This window comes from Haliaeetus albicilla, chromosome 13, assembly GCF_947461875.1.
Source record: "Haliaeetus albicilla chromosome 13, bHalAlb1.1, whole genome shotgun sequence".
Taxonomy (NCBI): domain Eukaryota; kingdom Metazoa; phylum Chordata; class Aves; order Accipitriformes; family Accipitridae; genus Haliaeetus; species Haliaeetus albicilla.
The window spans coordinates 6013946-6037916 of NC_091495.1; the positions used below are offsets into that span (position 1 = coordinate 6013946).

At 45.3% G+C, this 23971-nt stretch overlaps 1 protein-coding gene across 3 annotated transcripts in view; it reads right to left on the reverse strand.

Annotated features, from left to right (window-relative positions):
- CAPN13 (calpain 13) overlaps positions 1-23971 on the reverse strand; it is a 71434-nt gene that overhangs the window by 41755 nt on the left and 5708 nt on the right. For 2 of the 3 annotated variants that reach the window (XM_069799999.1, XM_069799997.1), the window contains exons 2-4: positions 13198-13850; positions 10909-11091; positions 3552-3800 (exon numbers count right to left, since the gene is read on the reverse strand). In XM_069799999.1, the coding sequence (XP_069656100.1) occupies positions 3552-3800; positions 10909-10992 (333 nt within the window). In that variant the 5' untranslated portion in view covers positions 10993-11091; positions 13198-13850. Of the gene's footprint in view, positions 1-3551; positions 3801-10908; positions 11420-13197; positions 13851-23971 lie in introns of those variants that run through there. The other variant, XM_069799998.1, reaches the window with a different exon arrangement.

A 23971-nucleotide genomic window follows, 5' to 3' on the forward strand; every position in this document is an offset into this window, starting at 1 on the left:
GTACCTCCAAGCCCCACCTCTAGTAATGCTTGAAGTTCCACATGCAAAATCTCTATTACAAATGGCACCCATTTCAATGGACATAGACTAAGGGCCTGGGGATGAAAACACAGCCTGGAGCAGTCCCCATCTGATGGGAAACTGCAACTACTGCAGAGTTAGCGAAAGTGACATTTCAAATGTTGTCTTGGTGCTCCTGATCCAGCTGCTCCCTGAGGGATTCCCATATTAAATCAGCTCACTTAAGTCTAAATAAGTTGTTTCTGACTGTCACCACTGACTATTGCTGCCTGAAAATCAAGCTGTTTTCTCTCTACTTTATACATTACCCTCAGATATGAAGACCCCAAACTCTGAACACAATTGGCAATTCTCTTGACAATGTACAAGGTAAAATAGAAGCAGCATGTTGTTCAACTGCTTGGATCTGGAACAATGACAGCAGTTATAATTGCTAACCAGATACTATATGACTCAGAAAACGGAGGCTAAGAGATTATTAGGACCAAGATGCCAAATTTTGTCATAGGTACGTTTCCAGCCAAATTTTTTTAATGTCAGAGGGAGCTAATGGTGGAGGCTGAGAAAAATATAGATATAGGTTAAATTGGCTATGCTCTGTCGGCAGGATGCAACTACACTCTCTGGGAGATGTATTCAGGTAGGAAACAGTCTCCCTTGGGGAAATTATAGGTATCTCTGCCAAGTAGTTTAGGTAGCTTAAACACCTGGGATCATGTATCCTTAAGTTAGCATTGCAATGACCTAAGAACAAAGAATGAACATTTCTGCATGAGTGAAAGGTGCCCAACTGAAAAACTTCAGGAATGGGGCACTTCGACTCCTAAAACTGCAGCCTTCCATCTTCTCCCCGGGGGGGGACCAACTCACAGAGGCAACTGGACGCAGCACTGGCCTTTCAGGACATTTGAAATGCAAATACTATTTTATTTACTTCCTGACCCTTGGCTCAAAACATCTGCAGCTCTATAAATGAAAAGCAATGACTGCTTTAGCAACTTCTTCTGCCCCTGCTTTGTTCTGCCAGGAGACAGAGGCCACACTTTGATGTCACCATGACACAGCATGGGTGTTATGGTGACGTTTGAGAACTTCTGGTTGGGGTCCCCAAGCAGTTGATGCCATTGCCCTTCATCTTGCATCTTGTATAGCAGGATGAAGCCTGGCTGGTTGGGAAACGGCTACAGGTAGAAATTTTGGCCAAACTGGGAAAAAAAAAAAAAAAATTTAGAATGGTGCCTTCTTCAGCACTGGCATCCCAGGTTTCTGTTCCAGATGAGCCAATTGAGTCAGCAGTCTCAACTTCTGTCCCCTTGAATATGACGTAGAAGATCAGCTAGTGATGCTGCCTTAACCTCTACAATGGAAGAAATGGCTTTTCAATGTTTGCGTCGTGAACCCTGGACCATAAGCATATGGTTTAATTTTTCAGAGGAGAGCTCTGGCAAAGCCAATGACTTTTCATCCTGCTCTTTCCTGAAAAAAACTGAAAATTTTTGGAAGCAATTGGTTTCAGTCAGTTTGGTGGGGTGATGCTGGAAACTGTGTAGTGATTGCTGACAAAATGGAAGCGCTGGGAAGGAGAGGACCTCTGCAAATTTTTGAAATCGATTCCACAAGAACTTTCATGGATTCAGCAAAATGGAAGGGGATTCTCCAACACCTGCCTCACCTGACAAAATTCAAGCACTAGCAGCAGGTTCTGCTTTTGGCAAGGTACATCAGTCTCTTTGCACATGAAATAACTCTCAGGATATTAGAGTAGGATAGATGTTCTTCCCACACTGTGGTGCCTCAAAATTGGTGGCATTTGGGTTTCTAAGTCTGTTTGTATGCTTTTGAAATCCTACGCTTCTCTGCTGCTCCCAAATGGCAAAAACACCAGGATGGTTAGTACTTAACAGAACTGTATCATAACATTTTATTCCAGTTTATTCATCTTTAAAATGCCCCTGAGAGTCCTTTCTAATATCCATGTTTGTCTTTTGTAAGTCTAATGCTTAGTTACCATATATTTGTCTTTCTCAGTTTGGAAATGGTGGCAACTAACTCATCTCCTTTGCATTTTTTAGTTGCTATTCTACTATAACCCCTGTTTCAAGAGAGATTATCCCCACCTGCTACAAACCTGTAAGCAGAGTGCTGGTGTAAAAAACGCAGCACCAGCTGCATTCTCACTGGACCTGGATTTGAAGAAAGGCTGCCTGAGGAGAAGCCCAGATGTTCAGCCAGCAGTACGAGCTGCTTCTGCAGAGAAGAATGATCCCTTCGTAGCAGCTCCACAGAGAACACCCAGACATCTGCACCCAGTGCCTCCACACCTACCAAATGATGTGATAAAGCATCGACCCAGACTGGAAGTGCCTGTACCTCTGCATACACAATTATTCAGATGCTTTCAGGCCCTGCTGCAGCAGTGGGTAGTGAAAAGTTGAAGCCTCAGGCTCTATCCCTATCACCACAACACTGCAGCCACCGCCCTGTTGGTGTCCAGGCTGCAGCTTCTGCTCTATGTGATACCTCACCACATCACATTCCTTTTACACCAGGGCTGGGGCTTCCCACCTTTCCATTTGGGCATCCATATTCAGCAGCTATGCAGGCTCCCTGGGCTAGCCTGCTTCCCTTCTGGGACCCACGGCTTTCAATGTCCATGCTGGCAGCAGCCACCGCTGCTGCTATGCCAAGGCCACCACGCTGCCAAGCTCCAGCATGCCCTCGTTGCCCTGCTTGCATCTGCCGTCCAAATAAATCTTTTCTAGTTGTCTTGTCCTGTTTGTACAGTTTCACAGTTACTGTCTCTACACCCCGGGGTGTTGCCTGCAGGGAGATGAACTGGTTTGCTCCAGCCCAGGGAAGCCAAAGGCCCCAGGCGCTAGTGGTACCCTCAGCAAAACACAGCAAAAGGGCAGCACGTGGCTAATCCAGTAGCTGCACCAGCAGCAAATGGTACACAGCAGTGCTATTCAGCACAGTCGGACCATAGAAAGATTACCTAAATTAGGTCCTAGGATAAAAGAGCTGAGTATGTGATTCCACCTCCCAATTTAAACATCCATATACCAGATGATGACAACTGCCTATTAAACTGCAACTGGGAATCAGCAGACAAATGTATTTCATCTAATGCCTTGTCCCAATTACTTTAAAATAGGTATTGCTGAGTCAGTAGCTTAGATTACAGAAATCAGAGATCTTTAATAGAATTTGGCAGCTTTTCAGGTTTGCACAAAGACCTCTAGAAGCAGATCAAAGTGGGAACACTAGTTCTAGTAAGGTTCACAGGTGGAAACAAACTTCCTACAAAAATGTACCCAGTGAAATCATTAATGTTATAGAGGTTATCTTCCCTCCACACATCCCACAGCAAGGATCCCTCCTTACAGTGTTGCACTCCCAGTGTTCCCCTTGGGGTCTACTTCCCTGCTTAGCACACATTGCCTTCCCCAAGGTGAAGGCCTTTAGCCCCTGGCCATCAGCACTCCCATTCAGCAGCAGGACTACAAAACACCCCAGCTGGAGTAACTCACAGTTGGCCTCTTCCATTGTATTTGCCACAGTTTATCCGCTGGGAGCAGGTTGGGACCAATGGAACTGACGTGAGCGGGGAAGGTGGCATCCTCAAAAAGCAGTCCTTGGCTCAGGCACAAGGCTCGCAGCTGGTTGAAGTCCTGGTTATTAAATTTCTTCAGGTTCTGGAGGCTTCCTCTTGCCCCTCTTGTTTGCCAGCCCTGCTCCAACATCAGAGCAGAGCTGGGGGCGAGCATTGTGTCCCTTTCCTGTGAAGGAGAGACATGGGCTGCCATTAGTTTCTCAATCCGAAGTGGTACCTTAGGAGTGTGTGGGAAAGCAAACACCTCTCCCCTGCCCCAAGAGGATTGTGGAGCAGCAGCTTGCAAAGCTGAGGGCAGTCACAGTGACAAAATCCTTATTAGCTGGAAATGCCTGGGGAAAGGGTAGTCATCAAATCCCAACTGGTTTATCTTAAACCAGTGCTGTCACTGCTACAGATTCAATTCTGAGTCTTCCCTGAGGACAGAGAGCAAAGCTGTTAGCGAGCCGCTGTGTTAGCATTGAGGTACATCTGCAACATAAGTGAGCGTAGGGGATGGAGCAGGAGCAGCAGACCCAGGGGAGGAGGGAGGTGGTGCGAGCAGGGAGACTGCTCAGAATATCCATGGCCAGAAGAGTCCTGGGTCACAACTGTGCCCAGGGCATTTCTCAAGTTATTTCATTTCCACAAGTGAGCGCTTGACAGTCACTCCCTGCGAGACGTAAAGAAGGCAGAGGCTTGCCTTTCCTTGGGACCTGCTCCAAAGACCCCAGACAGATTAGGGGGTGGCTTCCTACCAGCTTACACAGACACTCCACCAGACTCCCTAAAGCTACAGTGCTGAGATGGGACCAAGCTGCAACATCCAGGCCTGGATCCCACCTGCACTACTTGCTCACATGAGTGCGCACCAAAGTCTGGGGTTTTTGGACTCAGTCGTTCATTTGGAGGCCAGTGTTTAAGCAGATCTGAACAGCAGATTCATATTTAAACTGGGCAGTCACTGTGTGCCATCTGTACCTATTCCAGTCTGGAGCATGTTTGAACCCCTCTTTGTTAATATGTCTAAAGGAAAGGGGCAATTCACCTAGGAAAAATGAGTATTTCATACATGCAGTGAAACCGTAGAATGGACAGACCTGCTAATACATCTGCTGGCACAGCTAGGGAAGGATGCAGGAGATAAAATCTCCCGTTGTGGAGTCTGTCCCCTTTACGGTCAAAGAGCACAGCAGGACTCTTGCCACCAAAGATCTGCTTTTTCTCCAAAGGGAGTCAGTGCATCATCCATGGAGACGCTGGATTGTGGGGTGGACTTTTGGGACATGAGTGGGAGAAGGCCACAGGAAGGTGGAAAACTTGCATGTTTGGACAGGTAGTGGCACCAGAGCTTTAAAAGAGCAATTTGTTCTGTCTAACCAGAGTAGGGGCTTTCAGGTGCACTCCCCAGAGCCACGTGAATGTACAGAGACACACATGTGTGCACCATCCCCTGGGGATCTTCCTTCAGCTTAAAAGCTCTGTTGTGGATTTCAGAGTTCAGAGACATAGCAGGACGTTTGTGGAGCCTGCCTTGCCTCCTGGCTCCTCCAGCACCTTTTGTCGTGCAAAATTACATATTGCTGGATCAAAATATAACTCAAGGTCCATGCCAGTTTTCACCCTTCGTTCACACTTGCCCTCACAAAAACAAATTTTTAACTGTCCTGAGCTATAATTCCCCTTTTGTTCCATTCCTTATGAAACAAGAAGCCCCTGGTGAAGCCCTGCATTAGCAGACTTCTAAGGGCAAGAAGGATCACTGTGATCACCTCCTCTGGCTTTTTGCATGACAGATGCCACTGCACTGGATCCAGCGATTCCTGCCCCTAGCTCCTGTCTTCCACTTAAGATGTACCTCCACTTAAGATGTACCTTCTCATAAATTAGCACTAGAAAAATCCACCACAAGCCTGGGCAAGCCACTCCTACAGTTAATTAACTTTGCTGTGCTAATTTCTAGCCTGAAGTCCCTTCGTTTCACTTTCAAGCCACTGGATGCCATAGCGCCTTTTTTTTTTTTTTTTTTTTTTTTTTAAGTAGATGAAAGTGCTTTTTCCTACCAAACTTATCTGTAGATCTGATATGTTCCTGGTTCGGTAAAAAGAGAGCAGATGGCTCCAGTAAGAGAAAACCCTCAGATTTTTATTGTGAATCACTCACACATGTGAAAAACACAGACCAGTCACACTGAGGGTGTGATACAACCCCCTCCCCACACACGCACACACTTTTTACTCAGTGTCATCACCTTTCTCAGTGCTTCAAGTCACTTGGCCTTCTGGCATTGTAACAACAGCCTGGAAAAATAAGGAGTTTTACATCTCGTTGTTTTAATTAAAAGCCCCACCAAAAAAAAAATAAAAAAAAAAATCAGATGGAATTCAGAAATCACCCTCAGCCAACAAGAAGAGAGAACATTCCCCTTGGGCTTGCATTTTTTAATACAATGGAAATAAATCTCATGTAATGTACCATAACATGACAAGGGAATGGCTTCTTCTTAACAAATACTCATTTGAAACTGTGCCCAGGCCCCATGCATGCTAAGATCTATTTCTTGCAACAGTGTTCCAGCAAAACTGATTACTAATTCCAAAACTCAAATTAAAACTAACAGAGCTTGAAGGCTGGGTCTGACACGCGTTCCCTCTCTTCTGACAGAGAACAAGAGTTTTTAGCATGTGTGTGTGTGTTTAATTATGTTGTTTAACATATCCGGAATAAATTAGAAACGAGACTGAAGAAAATAATACACTTAACTACTTTTCCCTTGCAGGAATAACTTCACCAGCATTGGCTCTGGTGGCACACGTGCACAGATACATGATCTCTACACCCGTCCACGCCGCTGTGCAGGCAGCCCATGGGGTGCACGCACCGGGCTAGCACCATCCTGTCCGTACCGGCACGCTCTGCCGGCCACCTCTTTCAGAGCAGCGTCCTGAGGGCTGGCCACAGGTTGGCTCTCACGGATGCATCAGGAAAGATGACAACAGCTTTTAAAGCAGAATATTGCCTGCCTGATTGGGGAGCTTCTTGCCGTTACTGAACTCTGAGGCAGAAAGATTTTAAAGGGACAAAGTTATAATGCAATGGGTCTCAGAGGCGTTGCCCTTGGACTGCTCCCTGCCGTGTGATGTGGGGAAAGAGGAGGGATTTCAAACACTCACAAAAGCTGGTTCAGACATATTGTGAAACACTAGAGAAAAACAAGAGACTGACTCTCAACTAAGGAAATTATTATTCAGAAGGGGTTAAACATACATTTACTTAGTCCTGGGACCTCCTCCAACACACTTACTTATCTGAAATGGAGAAAGGAATCACGCCCAACTTTGCAACTACTGCTCTTTTTTGGTCCCTCTTCCTTCTCAGCAGAGAGATCCTTCCTGCTCTCTGTCTCAGAGGGAGGGTCAAATGACAAAGTGTGAGGGAGGGAAGGGGAGCAGTGGGAAAACTACAGAGACAAGGAGAAAAAGATTGGGTGTGACAGTTGGAAGGGATGGGAAGGAAAGGGGAGTCTCGGAGGATATCAGAGCAAAAATGGTGGTGACCCCTGCAGAAACAAACCTGGGAACCCCAAGCACCCAATATATGCTGCATTAAACAGCTTAAAAGCCAGCAGCAAAGGGTGTGTCTCATCTCCCTCCAGCATTCATTCACGAAAGCTGTCAAGCAACTATTATAATCAGGTACTCAATGGTGGCAAATGCTACTGACAGCTAATTACACTTTGCATAAAGATTTATGTCAGAGTACAGACATAATTTCTTTCAATGGCTTCTGATATTTTTCACTGAGTAGAAAGTGGAAATAGGCAATTAGAACCGTGTCTACTTCATAGCTCAACTATCCACCTTCTCCTCTCCACCGATTTTCTCAAAACATTTCCATTACATGTTGGCTCAGCTGGGTTTCTGTACTTTAGGAAGAGCAGCTGAATTTTCTCAAACACTACAAAGAATACCAGAAAAGCAAAAAAGCCAGCAGCCCTTCTTCCCCTGTTTCCTCTCAAACACTCCAAACTATCAATGTACATGTCATCTCACCCATAATATTCAATATATGCTACAGTAACACAGCACTCTTTCCTTCTAAGAACCTGTCATTCACATATTTGGAGCACTGTAAAAACTTCAGGGAGTCAGTTCCAGAATTGTCTTATAATGAAGGGAAGAATGAGTTTATTAGCTCTCCTTGCATTCAGAGAAAAAACAGATGAGAGTGTACTGCTTTTCAGCAGCTTGCCCACAGTAACAGCAAACTGCAGACGCAGTGGAGGAACCTGAACTTGGGCATCCCAAACCCCAGACAGACAACAGCTCCTTGTACATACAACGTGTGAAAGCCTTGAGTACCTCAGAAAATCAAAACCAAAGCCAGCACTCTGGCAACCCTCCAGGAGATGACTTTCCCAGTGGCATCTTGCATGACCTTCTGCTCCAAACAGTCAGTGAAGTACTCCCTTCTGGCTATTTATTAAGTCAATTTTCTCATCATTTTGCATACATAGCATAGGACAGTTCCAGATACCTTTTTTCTACTTCATTTAACAGCAGCATACAGTAACTATAGAGTCCTCCTCATCTTAGAATCTCCACTCCCACTTGATCCAATTACTTCTGACAACTTACCGTTTTACTGTGAGGCTCTTTCCGGGATGGCAAACTCATCTTTTCTTTCCCTCCAGGTAACATTAAGGACAGGGACTCTAATTTATTCTGTCTCTCCCAGAAAAATCCCTCTCAGTGTGTCTGTGGTGCTTTTCCAGCACTACTACTTGTATTTCACCTGCTTGATCTTGTACTAAGTAAAACAGCAAAGTCATGTTTTACCTGCAGTGCCTCCGGTGTAACTCTCCATCCAACACCAACAGAAAGAACAGACAGGCTGGCACTATCCCCATTCTCCTTTATAGGGCAGCTTTTGCCACGCCTTAAGTAAACGTAACCAAGTTGAAGTCAACTTCAAAGCCAAAAGCAAGCAATCTGACTCAGGTGTAATAGTTTCATACAAATACCATACTGTGGAGATAGATATATATATACTTCTATTAGCCATCAACAATGAATTGTCTATCAACCTATGATGTCAGTTGATAGTTTCCTGTGGCTAACTGTGGCTTCAGTCGCCGTTATTCTTACAAGAAAACAGGATTAGTTTGCACCTCCCACACTTTCACATTATCTGTTTTCCTCCTCACACCACCAGGAAACGCAGCAATCATGCTGACCTGGCAGGACTCACCACAAGAGAAGTTATCGGAGCCGCGTGTCATTCTTTCTGCAGCAGTAAAAGCAGCGGATACTTTTAGGCCAATGCCTGTTAGCATTTACACTGGGCTCTTACTTAAAATTCCACATTGGTTCAATCACTTGGGCAGTTCATTTCCTCCGGGACTGCCTAAGGAAGTAACAGTTATCCATATATTTAGGACGGGACTGGCCTCCGTTATCCTAAAGCCCAAAGCCAAAGGATTAAAGAATGTCTAGCAAAAATATGGGAAGGAGGAGGTTATTTCATTTTGGGGAGGCCAAACTGAGATAGCCTAAAGCAGCCCAAAATTCAAGAGAATGGGTGCAGCACATCCTCAGGGACACATTCCCTAGCAGCAATCCTAAGTGTATTCCTACAGCCTACAAACATGTTTTTGAAGAAAAGGCCCTTGTTGTCCTGGTAGACAGCAAGCTGAACGAGAGCCAACAAGGCACCCTTGCAATAAAGCAAACCAACAGCATCCTGGGCTGCACGAGCTGCAGCATAGCCAGCGGGTCAAGGCAGGGGATGCTTCCCCTTTGCGCAGTGCTTTTGAGACCGTGTCTGCAGTACTGTATCCAGTTTTGGGCTGCCCAGTGTAAGAGGGGCACTGAAAGTGCAGGAAGTCCAGCAGAAACCCAACAGGATGGTCAGGAGGCTGGAGTACACAGCGTGAGAGAAGAGGCTGAGAGCGCCTGCCTGCTCAGCCAGGAGAAAGAGACCTAACTGCAGTCTCCCACTATCCAAAAGGCAGTTACAGAGAAGCTGAAGCCAGACTCTTCTTGAAGGTGCACAGCACACAGGCAGAGGCAATAGGCACAAGTAGCAGCAAGGAAAATTGCACGTGGTTGGAGAGAAAAAAAATTCTTTAGGGTGGTTCAGCCCAGGAACAGATGCCTGAAGAGACTGGAGCATCTCCCCCCTTGGAGACATTCAGCTGGACGAGGCCATAAGCAATACCACCTAACTTGGAAGTCAACCCTGCTTTGAGCTGGAGCAGGATTCAAAGACCTTCTGAGGTCCCTTCTCAGAGAACTATCTCTATGCTTCACTGTTTCTGGAGCTGCAGCTCATGGGGCAGCCTCCAGGCTGGCTGAGCCACGTGCAGGTGGGACGCAGCAGCGGCAGCACAGAAGTCCACAGTGGTTGCAACGGTCACCTGAAGACCTGCATGCTTAGTGCACTTCAAGCACTGTGCTAAGGCCTCACTGCTGTCAATACAAAAGGAAAACCAGCTCAGGTTATGGCTGCACATACACAGCAGGTTAGGTACTTAGCCCAAGAAATCATCCTCTTTTTCAAGCTACCACAGCTTATTCATCAAAAGAAAAGTTACTCTGCAGTGAATGTTCATGAAATTTAGCTTGGGGATTAACAGAAAAACGTACCAATGTATAGCTCTTTCCTCACCTAAAGTAACAGAATCACCTGGGCTCAGAAATTTGTTCAGAACAAGACTTTCTACTTGGACTGCAGTGGGATGCTAGCAGCTCCCATAGCAGCTGCTCCCTAGGAGCTAGGGGAGATGAGAACATAGAAGTGCTCATGAAAAAGACAGTTCAGCTTCTTCATCAATAGTTAGTTTAGTTCTGTGGGTCTAAAAGCTGTGTACTGCATCCTGCCTGCTCACATTTTAGGGCTTCCATTTCCTCGTAAGATCTCAACATTTAGCAAATTCTAATAGGAAATGCATCAGTGTAAATTAGAGCAAAACCTGCCCCAGAGAGCAAAACAGGTGCAGTTTTCCTTTAAGAGCTGTTTTCCACAACCACTACATAAATAAAAGCTGATTGCACCAGAAGCAGGGAGCATTCCGTATTGCAGGAAAGGAGCTCTGGGGTGATAAATGCCAGTGCTGCTAGCTCATCTGACAGCACACGTGCTGTTAATCGCCTCCTCTCTGGGGAAACGACAGGTATATTCCCCTCCAGGTATGGTGATTCATTGTCTGGAACTGATATCTCTGCTTAAATGGTGGATTAACATGATTTAAGAAATATTCATTGCAAAGTTGATTAGAAAGCACTATCACCAACCTGGCAGGAGATTTCAGTTATTGCAGCATGACACCATTTTGAGATTGTCAGCTTTTCTGCAGAAGGCTCTATTGATGTGTCCATTTTCACAGTGGCTCCAGAGAAGGAAACCCAGAAGGCTGAGGGATTTATGTGCAGTAATGAGCCTTTGGATTATTTGCTCTCCTAAATGTTTGTGGAATCCTGCAAGGGGGGAAAAAGAAAAAAAAAAAAAAAGAGAGACATTTAAGTGAAAAGCACAGGGCTGTACATTGGGAGATCAAGGGTGTTTTCTGCTAGTGGCACCCTGTAAGATTGTGACAGATGCAACATTGCCCTGACTTGAGGTTTGCTTTTGCAGAGCAGGGACATTAATCCACCTCAGGGTAGCTGCGCAGTTTAATCCACTCATGAGCAAAAGATGCTGAGGGATCACTGGAAACTCAAAACTGCTTCTATGCTGTCAGTTACCACCTCAGGGCTGTTAAAAGCACAAATAAAGGAAGGCCCCTACGCTTAGGACCAACAGCTGCCCTGCATGCCTTCCTCTGGTCCAGCGGGCACTGGCACCAAAGAGCAAATACCAGAAGTGGTGTTGAACCCACATTTTCTGTAACGTTAGCATGGCTTGCGAGGTCTCAGCTGGCACCACAGAATTTCACGTATTTGGGGATTTAACAAACCTTTATTTCTCTCTGCCCTGGGATAAAAAATGCACAAACCCAGGGCTTCTTTTAAAGGAGATTTTAAACTAAATATATTTATCTTCTCCCTGCTGTTGCCCAGCTTTCCTCAGGGCAGACTGCTGCTCTGCATAGCCAGCAGCCTCTCTGAAGCACAGAGTTTTGTATCATCTTTCAGCGGGGCGGGGGGGGAACAGCACAATTTTGCCCAAGTACTGGTGGAGGTTTTGGCATTAAGAAAGGCAACACTCCTCACTCCACCCACAGAGCTTATGTGCTGAAGTATTAAGACTGCTATCTTTTGCAACATTCCAGACATATGTCTTTATTTCTTACTTCCGCTGCTTTTACTCCTGTGAAGATCACACTCTTTTTAGCAGAAATACTCCTAATTTACACCATGGTAAACAGAATAAATGGGCTTAGAATATTTCCAGGGTGGTGAACTCAACTATGTTTTGTGCAAAGCAGGAATCTTCCGTCAGTTACCTTTACATGTGCTGAAGAGATTGGGTGTCCCACTGCATTTGCATTACAGGGCTAATGGAAGGAACGCTATGAATCTGTTTCATTTCCTCATTCATAATTTTGTATATAGGTCAAGTGTTACCATTTATTCGCTTCTCTTAGACAAGATGCAGGGAGGCTATGAATAATATTATTCACAGACAATCTCCTTTGCTCTGTGTTTATGCACTCATATTTCTGGCAGGACCTGCCCTTCTAAGCACAAACTTTTATGACTGTATAAACTATCAGGCAAATAGCAAAGTCCTACTTCAACATCTGGTGTTACCCACTCCTCACCCACAAGCTGCCCCTCAGTGCAAATTCACTATGAGCTGCAGCACTTTGCCATATTCACATATGAATCATTTTGCTCATAAATGAAGTACAACTGCTGCTGGAGTGAAATGTGGCAGCTGCTTAACAGTACATAATGAATCCACACAGCTAGATCCTACTGCCACTTGAGGGAGGGGGGATTTGGTGTGAAAAATATATCTCTCTGGAGCCCTATTTTCAGAAGAAATATCCACCGACTTCAGAACTACAGTGGCAATTCTTCAAGAATAAAAATAAAAAGAATAAAAAAAACCAAGCAGCCTGCTACCGACACCCATATTAGCACTAGAATTTCCCAGCGGAATATTTCTCCTTCAGAAAAATGCCAATCTGTCAAACATGAAAGCCACTAGCAATGAATTTTCACCATGAGAAAGACACAATACATTTCAATAATGCCACTAGGCTCCATTTTGATTTTGGAATAGTCTCATTTTTTGCTTATGAAAAACCCATCCCTTCAGGATCCTCTCTGTATTATCCAAAAGGTTTAACATTGCAATGTAAAAAAGATTCCAAGTGTTATTGCAATAGCTCACTACATTCAGTCTGACATTATTTTTCCAAACGTGGTTTCCCAGGAAATTTCGGACTTTTTTTTTTTCATTTGAATGAGGAACAGAATATGAAACCACTTTGAAAGTCCTGAATCTCTACAAAACTGAAAGCCCAGTTTGGCCCCTCAGCAGCTAGCACTGAAACTCTCCATGAGAATGAGCCCATCCCATCATCATGAGTAATATCAAAGGATTTTTTTTAAACAGAGCTGTCATGACATTACCCTTGCGAGTGACATGGATACCCTTTCATCTGGTCATACCACTGCTGTTTCGCTTTACCAAACTTTGCTAGTAACTGCTTAGTAAGGTTAAGTAAGTGCACTGAGTAAGTAAAGGAACACTTTTGCCCTTCTCACCATGGTGTCCCTCATCTACCTCTTCATAAATGAGTATTTGGTTTCATGAAACAGCAGGAACTCCGTTAGAGCCAGACCTTTGTGGTGTGTACGTCAAAATGAAGTTCTTGTTTTCATCAGCATATTAGCCCTTGTTTGGCATTTCTGCATCCAGCCCTTGTTAAAGCCCGGTAGGCACGAGATAATTTTTTTCACGCTTTTTTGTTTTGTTTTTGTCTTGGTGTGAACAGATTGCAACAGTCTCACATTTGTTTGTTTTTCAGAAGCATTCCTGCCATCCTCTAATGAAGAATGCTTGGCCTGCAGATCATTCACAGACAGTTTACTAGAAACATTTGCAGTGCACAGTTCTCGCCTCAGTCTTTGCTGACTAGTGGCATATATTGCACAGCACAGCTGCTTCTTCCTTGACATCTTGTCATTTGTAAGGTGCCAACAAGGATGCGCTGCTGGTATTCCAGTCAGATAGGCAATTTGCTGTCCACTTTTCCTCCTTGCTCCCACAAGACACCCAACACCTAGAAACAGTAAAGGCTGCAATTTGAAACAAGCCAGATATAGCTGCTTTAGTATTCCATGTTCTTCAGCATATACTCAAAACCTGAAAATGGGGTTACTATCCAAATCAGGGCAGGGGGAGAAGAGGCATCTGAAGCTAATTATGGCAAACCCTAATACTGTCACAGTGGAATTAAGACCATGAGGTGGTTGGAAGACACAGACATAGCAACCTAACCATGTCCTGTAAGAAGCCCTTGTGGAGCTTCTCCATCACACAGTAAGCATGTTGTATGCTGACAGTGTTGGTTATTGTTCGAATATATTGGTTCTGTGAAATACAAATGAGAAGAAGAAACTGAATTAATTTCTCAGACTGACACTCCCATCAGCAAATTCCTGGAAATTTAAAAGTTAAAAAAACAGCAGGCAGATGTTTTTGAGGGCTCTGGCTTCATCTTCTCTTGATCCAACAAGAAGTGACCTCATCCAAAGAGATAATACCCAAAAATACATACCTGCAAGGTACCTAGCAGTTTAAAAAGCAAGACTATCTTGAAGGAGGATGGAGAGCAAGCCAAGACACAGAAACTTGCTGGTAATGTCTGGAAAAAGCATGTTTATCTCAGTTCCCATGTTAGGTAAGACAGGGACAGGTCTTTGCCTCCGGAACAGGGCAGCAGGCAGTTCTCCTTGCAGCCCCAGTGAGCACAGGCACAAGGGTCCCAGGATCATGCTGTTTCCCTGGAATACACAGGGTGCCTAAAACAGGTATTTGTAGCATTTGGATAAATTCTGAATGTGCCCCACTGCAACTAGGAGTTACCATCCATTCCTCTCGATAACTGACATTCCACAGTTCCTCTCACATACACTGAGCCCAAACTCACTCCCGTCCCAGAGCATCTCCTGCTTGGCAGAAGATGAACCGCAGCACAAGGTGGAGTGCAGCTTCTGTCATTGCCCTGCATTCAGTTGCTGCTAGAGCTTTCTGTGAAAAAAGCAGTCCATGCTCTGCACCCCCTGTCACTAGAGACCCATTTGGTCTCTAAGAACGGTTTTGGCCAAAAGAATCATCTCACAGCTTTCGTAACAGCATCAACACTTGCCAGTATCACAGGACTGGGTAGTTAAAAAAAACAAACACAAACCCACACTAAAATATTACCAGCCTGAGTACAGTCATATTTTCTGATCCTGATGACTTTGTAGCCAGATGCCTCTGAGCTTGGTCATCTTGACAGCAAGTAAAAAAATAAACCACCACCCATAAGGAAAGCAGCTCAGCTTATTCTTGAGGCTATACCTGTGCAACACTGTTCAGCCGTGTTGCTTCAGCTCAAACCAAAGGAGAATATGACCCCTTATTTGAAAGGCATAGGAAGGGTGTGGACTCCACCAGTAACCGAGGCAGTTTTGCTGCTGAAGGCTGCAGTCAAGGGAAGAGGGGAAAAAAGCAACAAGATTTTGTATAGAAAGACTTTAGGGATTTACCTAGAGGAACATTTAATACCAGTAGAGACTTGGGAGGAAAGAGTATTTGTTCTTTTGCAGTATGGCTCTGGTGGGTGCTCTAGTGCCTAGGACACATGAAAAGACTCAAGCCCATCCAAGCCGAAAAAGAAGCACAGACCATGTGGTGAAGGTCTAGAAAGCAAGTGGAGAATTTAAGGCACAGAGCCCAGTGGTGCCCTCCCTGGGGCAGTCATCCTGAGCAGCATGGCATCAGGGCTCAACCTGGGTTCAGACATACAAATGGCTAAATGCCTGATGGAGAAAACTGTCCACCCCAAATTCTGCTTTCCAAGAACCGTGAGGGGCCAGCTGTGACCTGCATGAACAAATATATCAGCACATGCCACTGCAGCACCCTTGAAAAGAAAGAGTTTATGCGTTTGCTCTCATTTTCCAGACTGTTGCCACATGCCTGTGGTGCATCAGGGCTGGCACATCATTTCCCACGCTGGCCCTTTACTGTAACCTCTTTCCCCGTGCTGTGCTGGCAGCAGGCTCCCATTACGTGCATGAGCAGCTTCAGAGCAGCTCCAGCCCTGAGCTCTTTTGTCAGGATGAAAGTCTCCTCTCAGAGCTGCACAACATGCTTTGATAACGCAGGACTGCTCTCTTGGCTCTGCTCTATCAGTACACAGAGCAATGAGGATTGGTACTATATCTGAGGTATTAATTAAATACCTTAAATAGATAGATAAGGCATTTAGCTAGGGCTCAGTGCACACAGGGAGAGCAAGATACCAGCACAGAGAACAGCATATGGTCCCTAGTGAACAACTCTGACACTTTTCATTAACATTTCAACTAATGTTCTTCACTGGTTACCTGTATTCTACAACATATTAAGGAAGCGTATCATAGATTGCATTTAACTTTTCCAGCCAAACTGCACTATATGTCTAAACACCTGCTTCTTCTTGGGGGAGGAGGAAGGGGAGGACTAAACCCTAGAAAACTTCTGTGCTCAAACACAGGAGGCTATGGGTAACAGTCACAAACCAGGATAGAAACAGGGCCAAAATACAAAACAAGAATGTAAATAGAAGGGCAAAATCTCAGGTATTTTACAGAGGATCACTTCTGTGAAAATTATTCCATCCAGTAAAAAAGTGTAAAATGCAAAGCAGTGCCTTAAAGGGAAGAAGGACATTGCTGGAGTGGACCAGGCTCAGCAGACTGGCCCCAGCGTGAGACAGTCTTAGAAATGGTTGCTCCCCATTGAGGTGAGTAAAACTGGTACAATACCATGCTGGGAAACACCCAGGAGAGTCTGAAAATAGACTGGAAAGCAACACAATAGTGCCTCAATTCCTACTGCATTTTTAGTTTCAACATTTTCTGGAACAAAACATGTTAATTTTAAATTTGGTGAGCTTATTAGAAACTCTCAGACCAAATCACTAATATCACTATACCAGCACTAATATAAAAGAGGGTTTAAGATGGAGCAAGAGGTGGATGAGAAGCTGTCACATACCCCCCCAGCCCACCTGATGAGAAAGGTCTCATCCTTCTCCCAGTCATCTAATTTCCTCAGCTACTCTGATGCTGGTAAGCCATGAAGATGCCGAAAGAGAGCGAGTATGGAGCAGAGCTCAGCGAAGCAGCTCTCCTGACTCACTAATGGAAAAGAAAAGGCAACACCATCCTAGCAGCATCCAAGAACAAATCAGGGACCTTGACTCTGCCACAGGCAACCATCAAAAGTTTGTTCTCTGGAGCAAGAAGAGGAGACACTTTGAACTTAAAAACAATGAACGCTGGGACCTCTCTGTACTGTCACATTTTGTTCACTAATGTCGGATAAGACTCTGAGGCAATACTGAATCAAGCCCTGTGTTTACTGCATCCAAGAGAAAACTCTGTATAAGCATGTGTGTGATGTGCTGAAATGAAGACTAAGCTATTTCTCTCCTGCAGCCTGAATTTCAATTACTGCGCTTGTTGCAGCGTACTGAGACCAGGCCTCGGTAGCCATTAGCTGGAGAATAAAACTATAATGTGTTTGACCCAATATATGTCCTAGTGAGTGACAGAGAATGGTATTGAGGAGGAAATACTGAGGGCTGTGATGGATCGGATTCCTGGAACAAAGAATTACCTTCCTCTTCTCCACCCCCTTTATATCCTCTTGCCAGAGCACTGGGGATGGTCCTATTAACTATGGGCTACAGAGAGTATTGCAGCATCTTGCAAGGAAGTCACAAAGACAGGTTTCATACTAAATAACTGGACTGTCAGAGAGAAACAGAGAGAAGAGGACAATGCATTGCTGGCAGACAAAACCTGAAAATTATATAGTACAGATACCCCATCCTGCAGCTTCTTTGGGGCTGCAGGCTGCGATTTATTATGTGTGTACAGTCTCATACAATAAGACTTTGATCCCTGACTGGAGCTTCTAGGACCTCTGTAATCCGAACAGTAATAACAAACAATTATTCCATGTCAGAATGATGAATGATTAAAAACATTTTATTGTGTTTTAACAATTGGGTATATAAAAAGCACAGGGAAGTTTCAGAACAGTTAATCTTTAATTGGTTTTTTTTATTAACCAAACTGGCTTAATAAATCTCTGGGCATTTCGTTAATGAGCACAGTTATGTGCTGTGGAAAAGCCAAGTGATTATCATAAAAATTATGTTTTATGAAGATTTCTATGCCTTTGTTTTACTTGCTGTGTTACCAGGCCTGCAACACAGGCCACAGAGCTACAGTGTGGATATACAGTCACTTTTTAAACTCACCCACCTTTCAAGTACACACCCTTTGCCCTTTTTGCCACTACCACTGGTGGCAGTTTAGAGGCAGGTTAGACCCCGTTATCTCATTCATCAATGAGCAATAAGTGAGGAGCAGAGTTCAGCAGCTCCTCATCACTACTCACAATGGACAACCCTAAAGTCAGTGGCTGGGACTGCCTGGGTTTCCAAATAAAGTCACACACAAGTGCCAGCTGGCTTCAGAATCTAACCCTAAGGTCACTGACTGACAGAATGATTCTACAACTTCAGCATGCCTTGGAGCGCATCTTTTGGGACAAGGCAGCAGCACCCTAGCCCTGCCTGGGGTCAATGGCCACATCACAAATGAGCCATGGACACCAAGACTTCATCCCTACTGTTAAATACAGTGGAAGACATCAATGGCCTGAGTCTGGCCCTAAGGCCAAGTGGTATGTGTCCATACCACAAACTTACTTTCTCCCCAAAAGAAGGCAATCTGATCCAGGCTGGCAGGGGATCGGCATATGCAAACTGCCATCTGGTAAATAATAGTGCTTCTTTGCTAGCCAGCAAAAACAACCTTTTTGGGTTAGTTTCAGTCCTGAAGAAAAGCCCATACGCCTGAACGTTTCCCCATCTCCTTTCATCTGCATCTGTATCAATAGCTCTAACACAAGATGCTGCATCCCCCTGCCAGCCTGACCTTGCTCTTTATTTTTACCATTCCTCTCCAGCCCTTCCCTAATGCCTGCCCTCAGACCTACATCTGTGCAAAGCCATTTATTAAAGCTTGTGTAAAGAGTACTTGAAATATAAATATTTGCAAGGACTGGGTCCACTGACTCTACCTGCTGACTATTACCTAGGGTTGCATTCCTCACAGACAGCAAATTGGGTGTCACCAAAGCATAGGAAAGTTGACTTGTGTTGCTGTCAGCATCTGCAGTAGGTATTAGAGCCCAAACTGTGGTGCCCAAAGAAGAATTATAGCTAACACAACACCCAGAAAGCCTCATTAGCACCAAACCAAACACTGGGCTTCAGCCAGAGCTTGGATTTGACTCACACATCTATCTGTTTACTCTTGACTGAATAAACCACTTACAAACACCTCCAACCAGCCCTATAGCCTAGACAATAGAGCAGGGCAGGGCCGGGCCACAGGGTGTTCTGCCCCAAAGTCACACTAGCACCTTTGATTTCACAGAAAGTTACACCAGGTCTAAACTCCACCCTTGCACATAACCAGGCATCTCCCACTGATTTCTCTATCTCTTCCCCCGGTGACCAAGATGACATATTGCCAGAAGATGACTGTGCCGTGGCAGTCTGAGAGTGCCTTTCATAATGGCAATAGCAGGGTAGTTCAGCAAGGCTGTGGACATGCCCATTTGAAAGGTAGGTCAATGGGCTGGCATTCAGTGAAAGTGGCTTATAATCCCCCTGTTGTTTTTCTGAGGAATTATCTTTCCTCTTTTTCAAAGGCTTTGTTTTTTCCCAGGTTCCTGCTACTTTCATGTTACTTTTCTACAAATGTGCTTCTAAGTAATTGTACTGGCAAGAATATATTCAAAAATAGTATTCTAAGCAAACCTTTCAGTCACAGAAAATAGATTGACCATTGTGTAGACCGAGTCACTGAAAATAGACTGAGTTTCTATCATTTGGGTGAAAACACACAGCACAGAATTTCTCCATCAACAGACTAGTATAGTGTCTAGTCTGTAGCTAATGAGATGCACAGAGCTTTGCTAGGAACAGGCCTTATTAGAGAAGGCATTCATACCAAAACAAATCATCCCCTTCCACCTGTTTTTTTTTTCTGGTAAAATGAAGAAATAATGTGACAGGTGCTGATAACTTTGCTCAGGGTGCTCCTGCAAGATACTCAGATATGGCAAGGCAATGCACGGATCAAAAAGCTATCCCTGTTGAAAGAAGCTTGAGGGAAGTCCACTGCTATCATTTGTCAATAAGCAGCCCACAGCTGTTTCTTCCTAACTCTGGATCATATTCTTAAGGCACAGGCCAACCACTAAGGATTCTAATGACTTATTATTTTTAGTAATACAAAACAGTTAAAGGTCACACTCATTTTAGACAGAAAATAGAAATACATCAAGTACCTTAATGCATTCAGACCAGCTAATCAACACATCAGCACAGCCAGGATTTTGAATCTCCAATACCTTACTTTGAGCTGCTCACAGTCGGAAAAATTCATAAATCAGAAATGACTAATGGCTGTATTCAGCAAATAATTTCAGACAGCCAATGCATTTGAGAAGCCCTCAATCTGTCCATAGGAAGATCAGAAACGATAAGAAGAGGTGACTTTGACTGTCCTTCTCTGGGAAGTGATTTACTCATAGGAAACCCCAGTTGTTTGGCTCCCAGGACAACGGCCCTGAGGAGCTGGGCAAGCCTGGGTCCAGCTCAGGGCATGCTATTGGCAGTAATAGCAGTTGCCCTACAGAAGCCCTCAGGAAAAAGTTTGCAGAAGCTACCATGTCTATTTAAAAAAAACCCAACAAACCAACTCTATCACTCCATTTTCTGTGTTGGCTCAATCCATCAGGAAAAGAAACATCTGCTCCTGCAGTGGCTGGCTGATCTCTCCGCTGAACCGCACGCATGGCAATAACAAAGCACTGTGAGGTTTTAAAATTAAATTTGCTATGAGATTCAAATCAGGCAGTTCCGCAGCAGTTGCTGTAAAGCCACATACGCCCAATTAACATCGGGCAGCCACAGCACCGGCACCACAAGCTGACTCAAAAGCCTCAGGCCCGTTCCCTGGCTGCAGGAGAGCCCCCCTTTGGGTCTCCCCTCCACTCTTCCCCTAGTCCAGGCTGGGGGCCGGGTTCAGGGCAGTAGCCATCCCAAGGCACCCAGGCTCAGGGGATCAGCTCGAGGATTTCACCTTTGGGATGACAGCGCAGCTCTGATGGACACCAGCCGCGCGCGTGCGGAATAACACCGCTCCGAACACTCCGGCTCGTCTGCCCGCTTCCCCGGGAGACCCGTGGGCAGCTGAGAGAGGAGTTACAGCTCTCAGCTCCCTCTGGCTTGGGGAAGATCTCTCTCTGCCCCTGTGTAGCCCATGTAGTGTGTGCCCAGGGCAAGGTGCTGGTGGCTGGCGGCCATGAGCCGTGAGGAGAGAGGCCGGGGCTGCCCCATGCCAGTCAGGGCCAGGCCCGCAGCAGGGCCCAGCCCAGCCCCTCGGACAAGATTGTGGCACTCCAGGGAAAACACGCTTAAGGAAGGATGAAATGCCACAGAGTGAGGAAAAAAAAGTGAGAGAAACGGCCCTGCAGAAGACGATCAGAGAAGGGAGGAGGGGAGGAGGTGCTGCAGGCGCTGGGGCAAAGATGCCCTTTCCCTTCCCCGCCTCCCCTGCTCCCCCAAATCACTCAACAGGGAGAAAGTCTTGTATCAGCCAAAATCCAAATCTCACCAGCTCTTTCCCTGGCTCTCTGGAAGGGATCGCCTGGGAGGAAGGGAGGCCAGGACATCCTCGCCACATGGAGGATTCCTGGGCGGAATCCCCTCCGCCCAGGGCAGCGCTCCTGACAGCCCTTCCAAACCGCCACGCACCGTATCCCTTTCTGGTGATGGAAAGCAGCACCCGTGTCCGTGTCACCCGTGAGAGACCACACACGAGCCAGAGTACAGGTAACTGCGCACGTTTAAATCCTACAGGCGCACAGAGCAAAGACGTGTCCGGGGAAACCTGCCTCTTTGCACGAGGGACATTGCACGTGCAAGAACACGGGAGAGCCAAAACTCGTGAGCGCACAGGGACCACGGCACAGCCACCAGTGCTGGGTCCGAACACCTTATTCCATGGCAAAGCACGCGCCAGATCTGCTCACAATTTCCCTTCCTGCACAGATCTAATTAAAATGAAAAGAAGCTGCCACTCACGGCCAGCGGATCAGCTCGAGCCAGCCGTGCGGTTCGATGCCGGGTATAGACTTTACTGTCAGATACTCTCTAATCAGCTGAGCTGTTTTACAGGCCTCCCCCCCCCCCCCCCTTTTTGTGGTTTCTTGTTCAGGGCTTCGCTGCACTGGCAGAGTTCTGCCAGGCTCCTGGGCAAATCACTCACACTGCAGTCCGTGCATGCCACAGACAGAGGTTTTTCACTGGAGTTCAATGTAATTGCTAGTATTTATCACTTTAATAGCCTAATGAAGGTGAGATGTAATTACAAAGGGTGTCAACTGGAATATGGAGTTTGTTTTACAATTATCTATACAGCAGGTAACCACTGGCACAGAACAGTGCCTTTTAAAAAGCTGGTAATATGTGGCATAAATTTTCATCACTGGGTGACTTAAAGTGACCCACAGCCACATTCTGTAATTGCTGCCTTTCTTCCTAAGCATTTGAAAGCAAACATGAAAAGATTGAGCTCCTCCTAAGGCGGCTTTTCCAACCAATGAAGATGGTTTCTGTCCACGCAACTGAGCCCATATAACTGTCACCTCAACATCATTCCCACTTGCAGAGTGATCAGCAGTGATTTTGCTTGAGTGATTTTTGTCTGTGTAAGCAAACTCACATAAATGCAACAATAATAAGAACTCCCAGCAGAGCCATTGCCATCACGGAAAGTCTCCTGAAGCACACAGAGAGCCTTCTCATCACGCACACACACACGCTAAAAAAAAAAAAAAAAAAAAATCACTGAGAATTAAAAGCAGCTCATGAAGTTGCAATCCTTTCTGTTTTACTCAAATTGCGAGTTCATACTCAGGGTGAAGTGAGTTTTATGCAGCTGGCAGGATGGCTGACCCTTATTTAAGGCAGAGCGTCTAAAGGCACGAAGAACACTTCCCCTGGATAATGATCTCCTGCTGCTAAATGAATACCAGGGTTTGTTGCTTGATGGATATTGTGCAGTAAAGTAATGATGGCTGATGGTGCTGTTAGCAGATAGCTTAATGCTAGTGGGAGACTCGAGATTCAGACAGTCAGAAGACTCCTGAGCCCAACAACCACAGTAAAAAGTATGACTCTCTTTAAAGAGCTAAGCTTGTTTCTGAATAACACAGTATAGTTTTAATTTGTATAATCTCTTGAGGGCTAGTCAGATTACTGGAAGAGCGATTACTTCAGAGGAACAAGCCCTTTCCTCTACAGAATGGAAGCATGTACTTTGGTACTTGGCTAGTATCATGAGCATACTTTACTCCCAGTAGCTTTCTCAGGAAGTTATAGATGTAGGATTAATAACCTGTTGTACTGGCATCCTTCTGACATTATCTAAAATGGATTTTAATTTAGTGCAGAAGACTGACAAGAGGTAATGCTGAAAATTTTAGCTCAAAAAGTCAGAAACGGTGAAGACGTAGCCTGCAGCTGTAACAGTTTGGGCTTCACCCAGCCCTGCTGCAAGATGAAAGCAGAGGGTCTTGTGCCTGCCCATGACCTGCTTCCATTCAGCTCGTCGTGGTAGGTTCCCCCACATCTTGCAAACCCATAACTGGCTCTGGATAGAGCCTCCCCACTGCAGATGCAGCAGTGGGTTAAATAAGGTTAGATTCCTAAAGCACTCACAGATGACACCAGAAGCGTTGCTAGCTACTTATCAGATGACACTCCTTTCACTAGTCCACTATTTAACATTTTCACCAGACAGTAGGAAGCACTTGGGTCTTCCAGAAGCATCATCCTAACAGCTGTGAACTGAACCTCCTTCTGCATTATGTGACCAGCTATAGTGCTTTTGAAGAGTGTGGTCACACTCTTAACTAAGCATCAGTCTGCCTCCTGATACACACTCCCAGCCCGGTCTTCACTTCCTAGCCTAAACAACATGCATATCACTTCCAGGTGGCACTTACTGTCATGGTGACATACAAATTGAGTTTATGAAGCTTCTTAAAATTCAG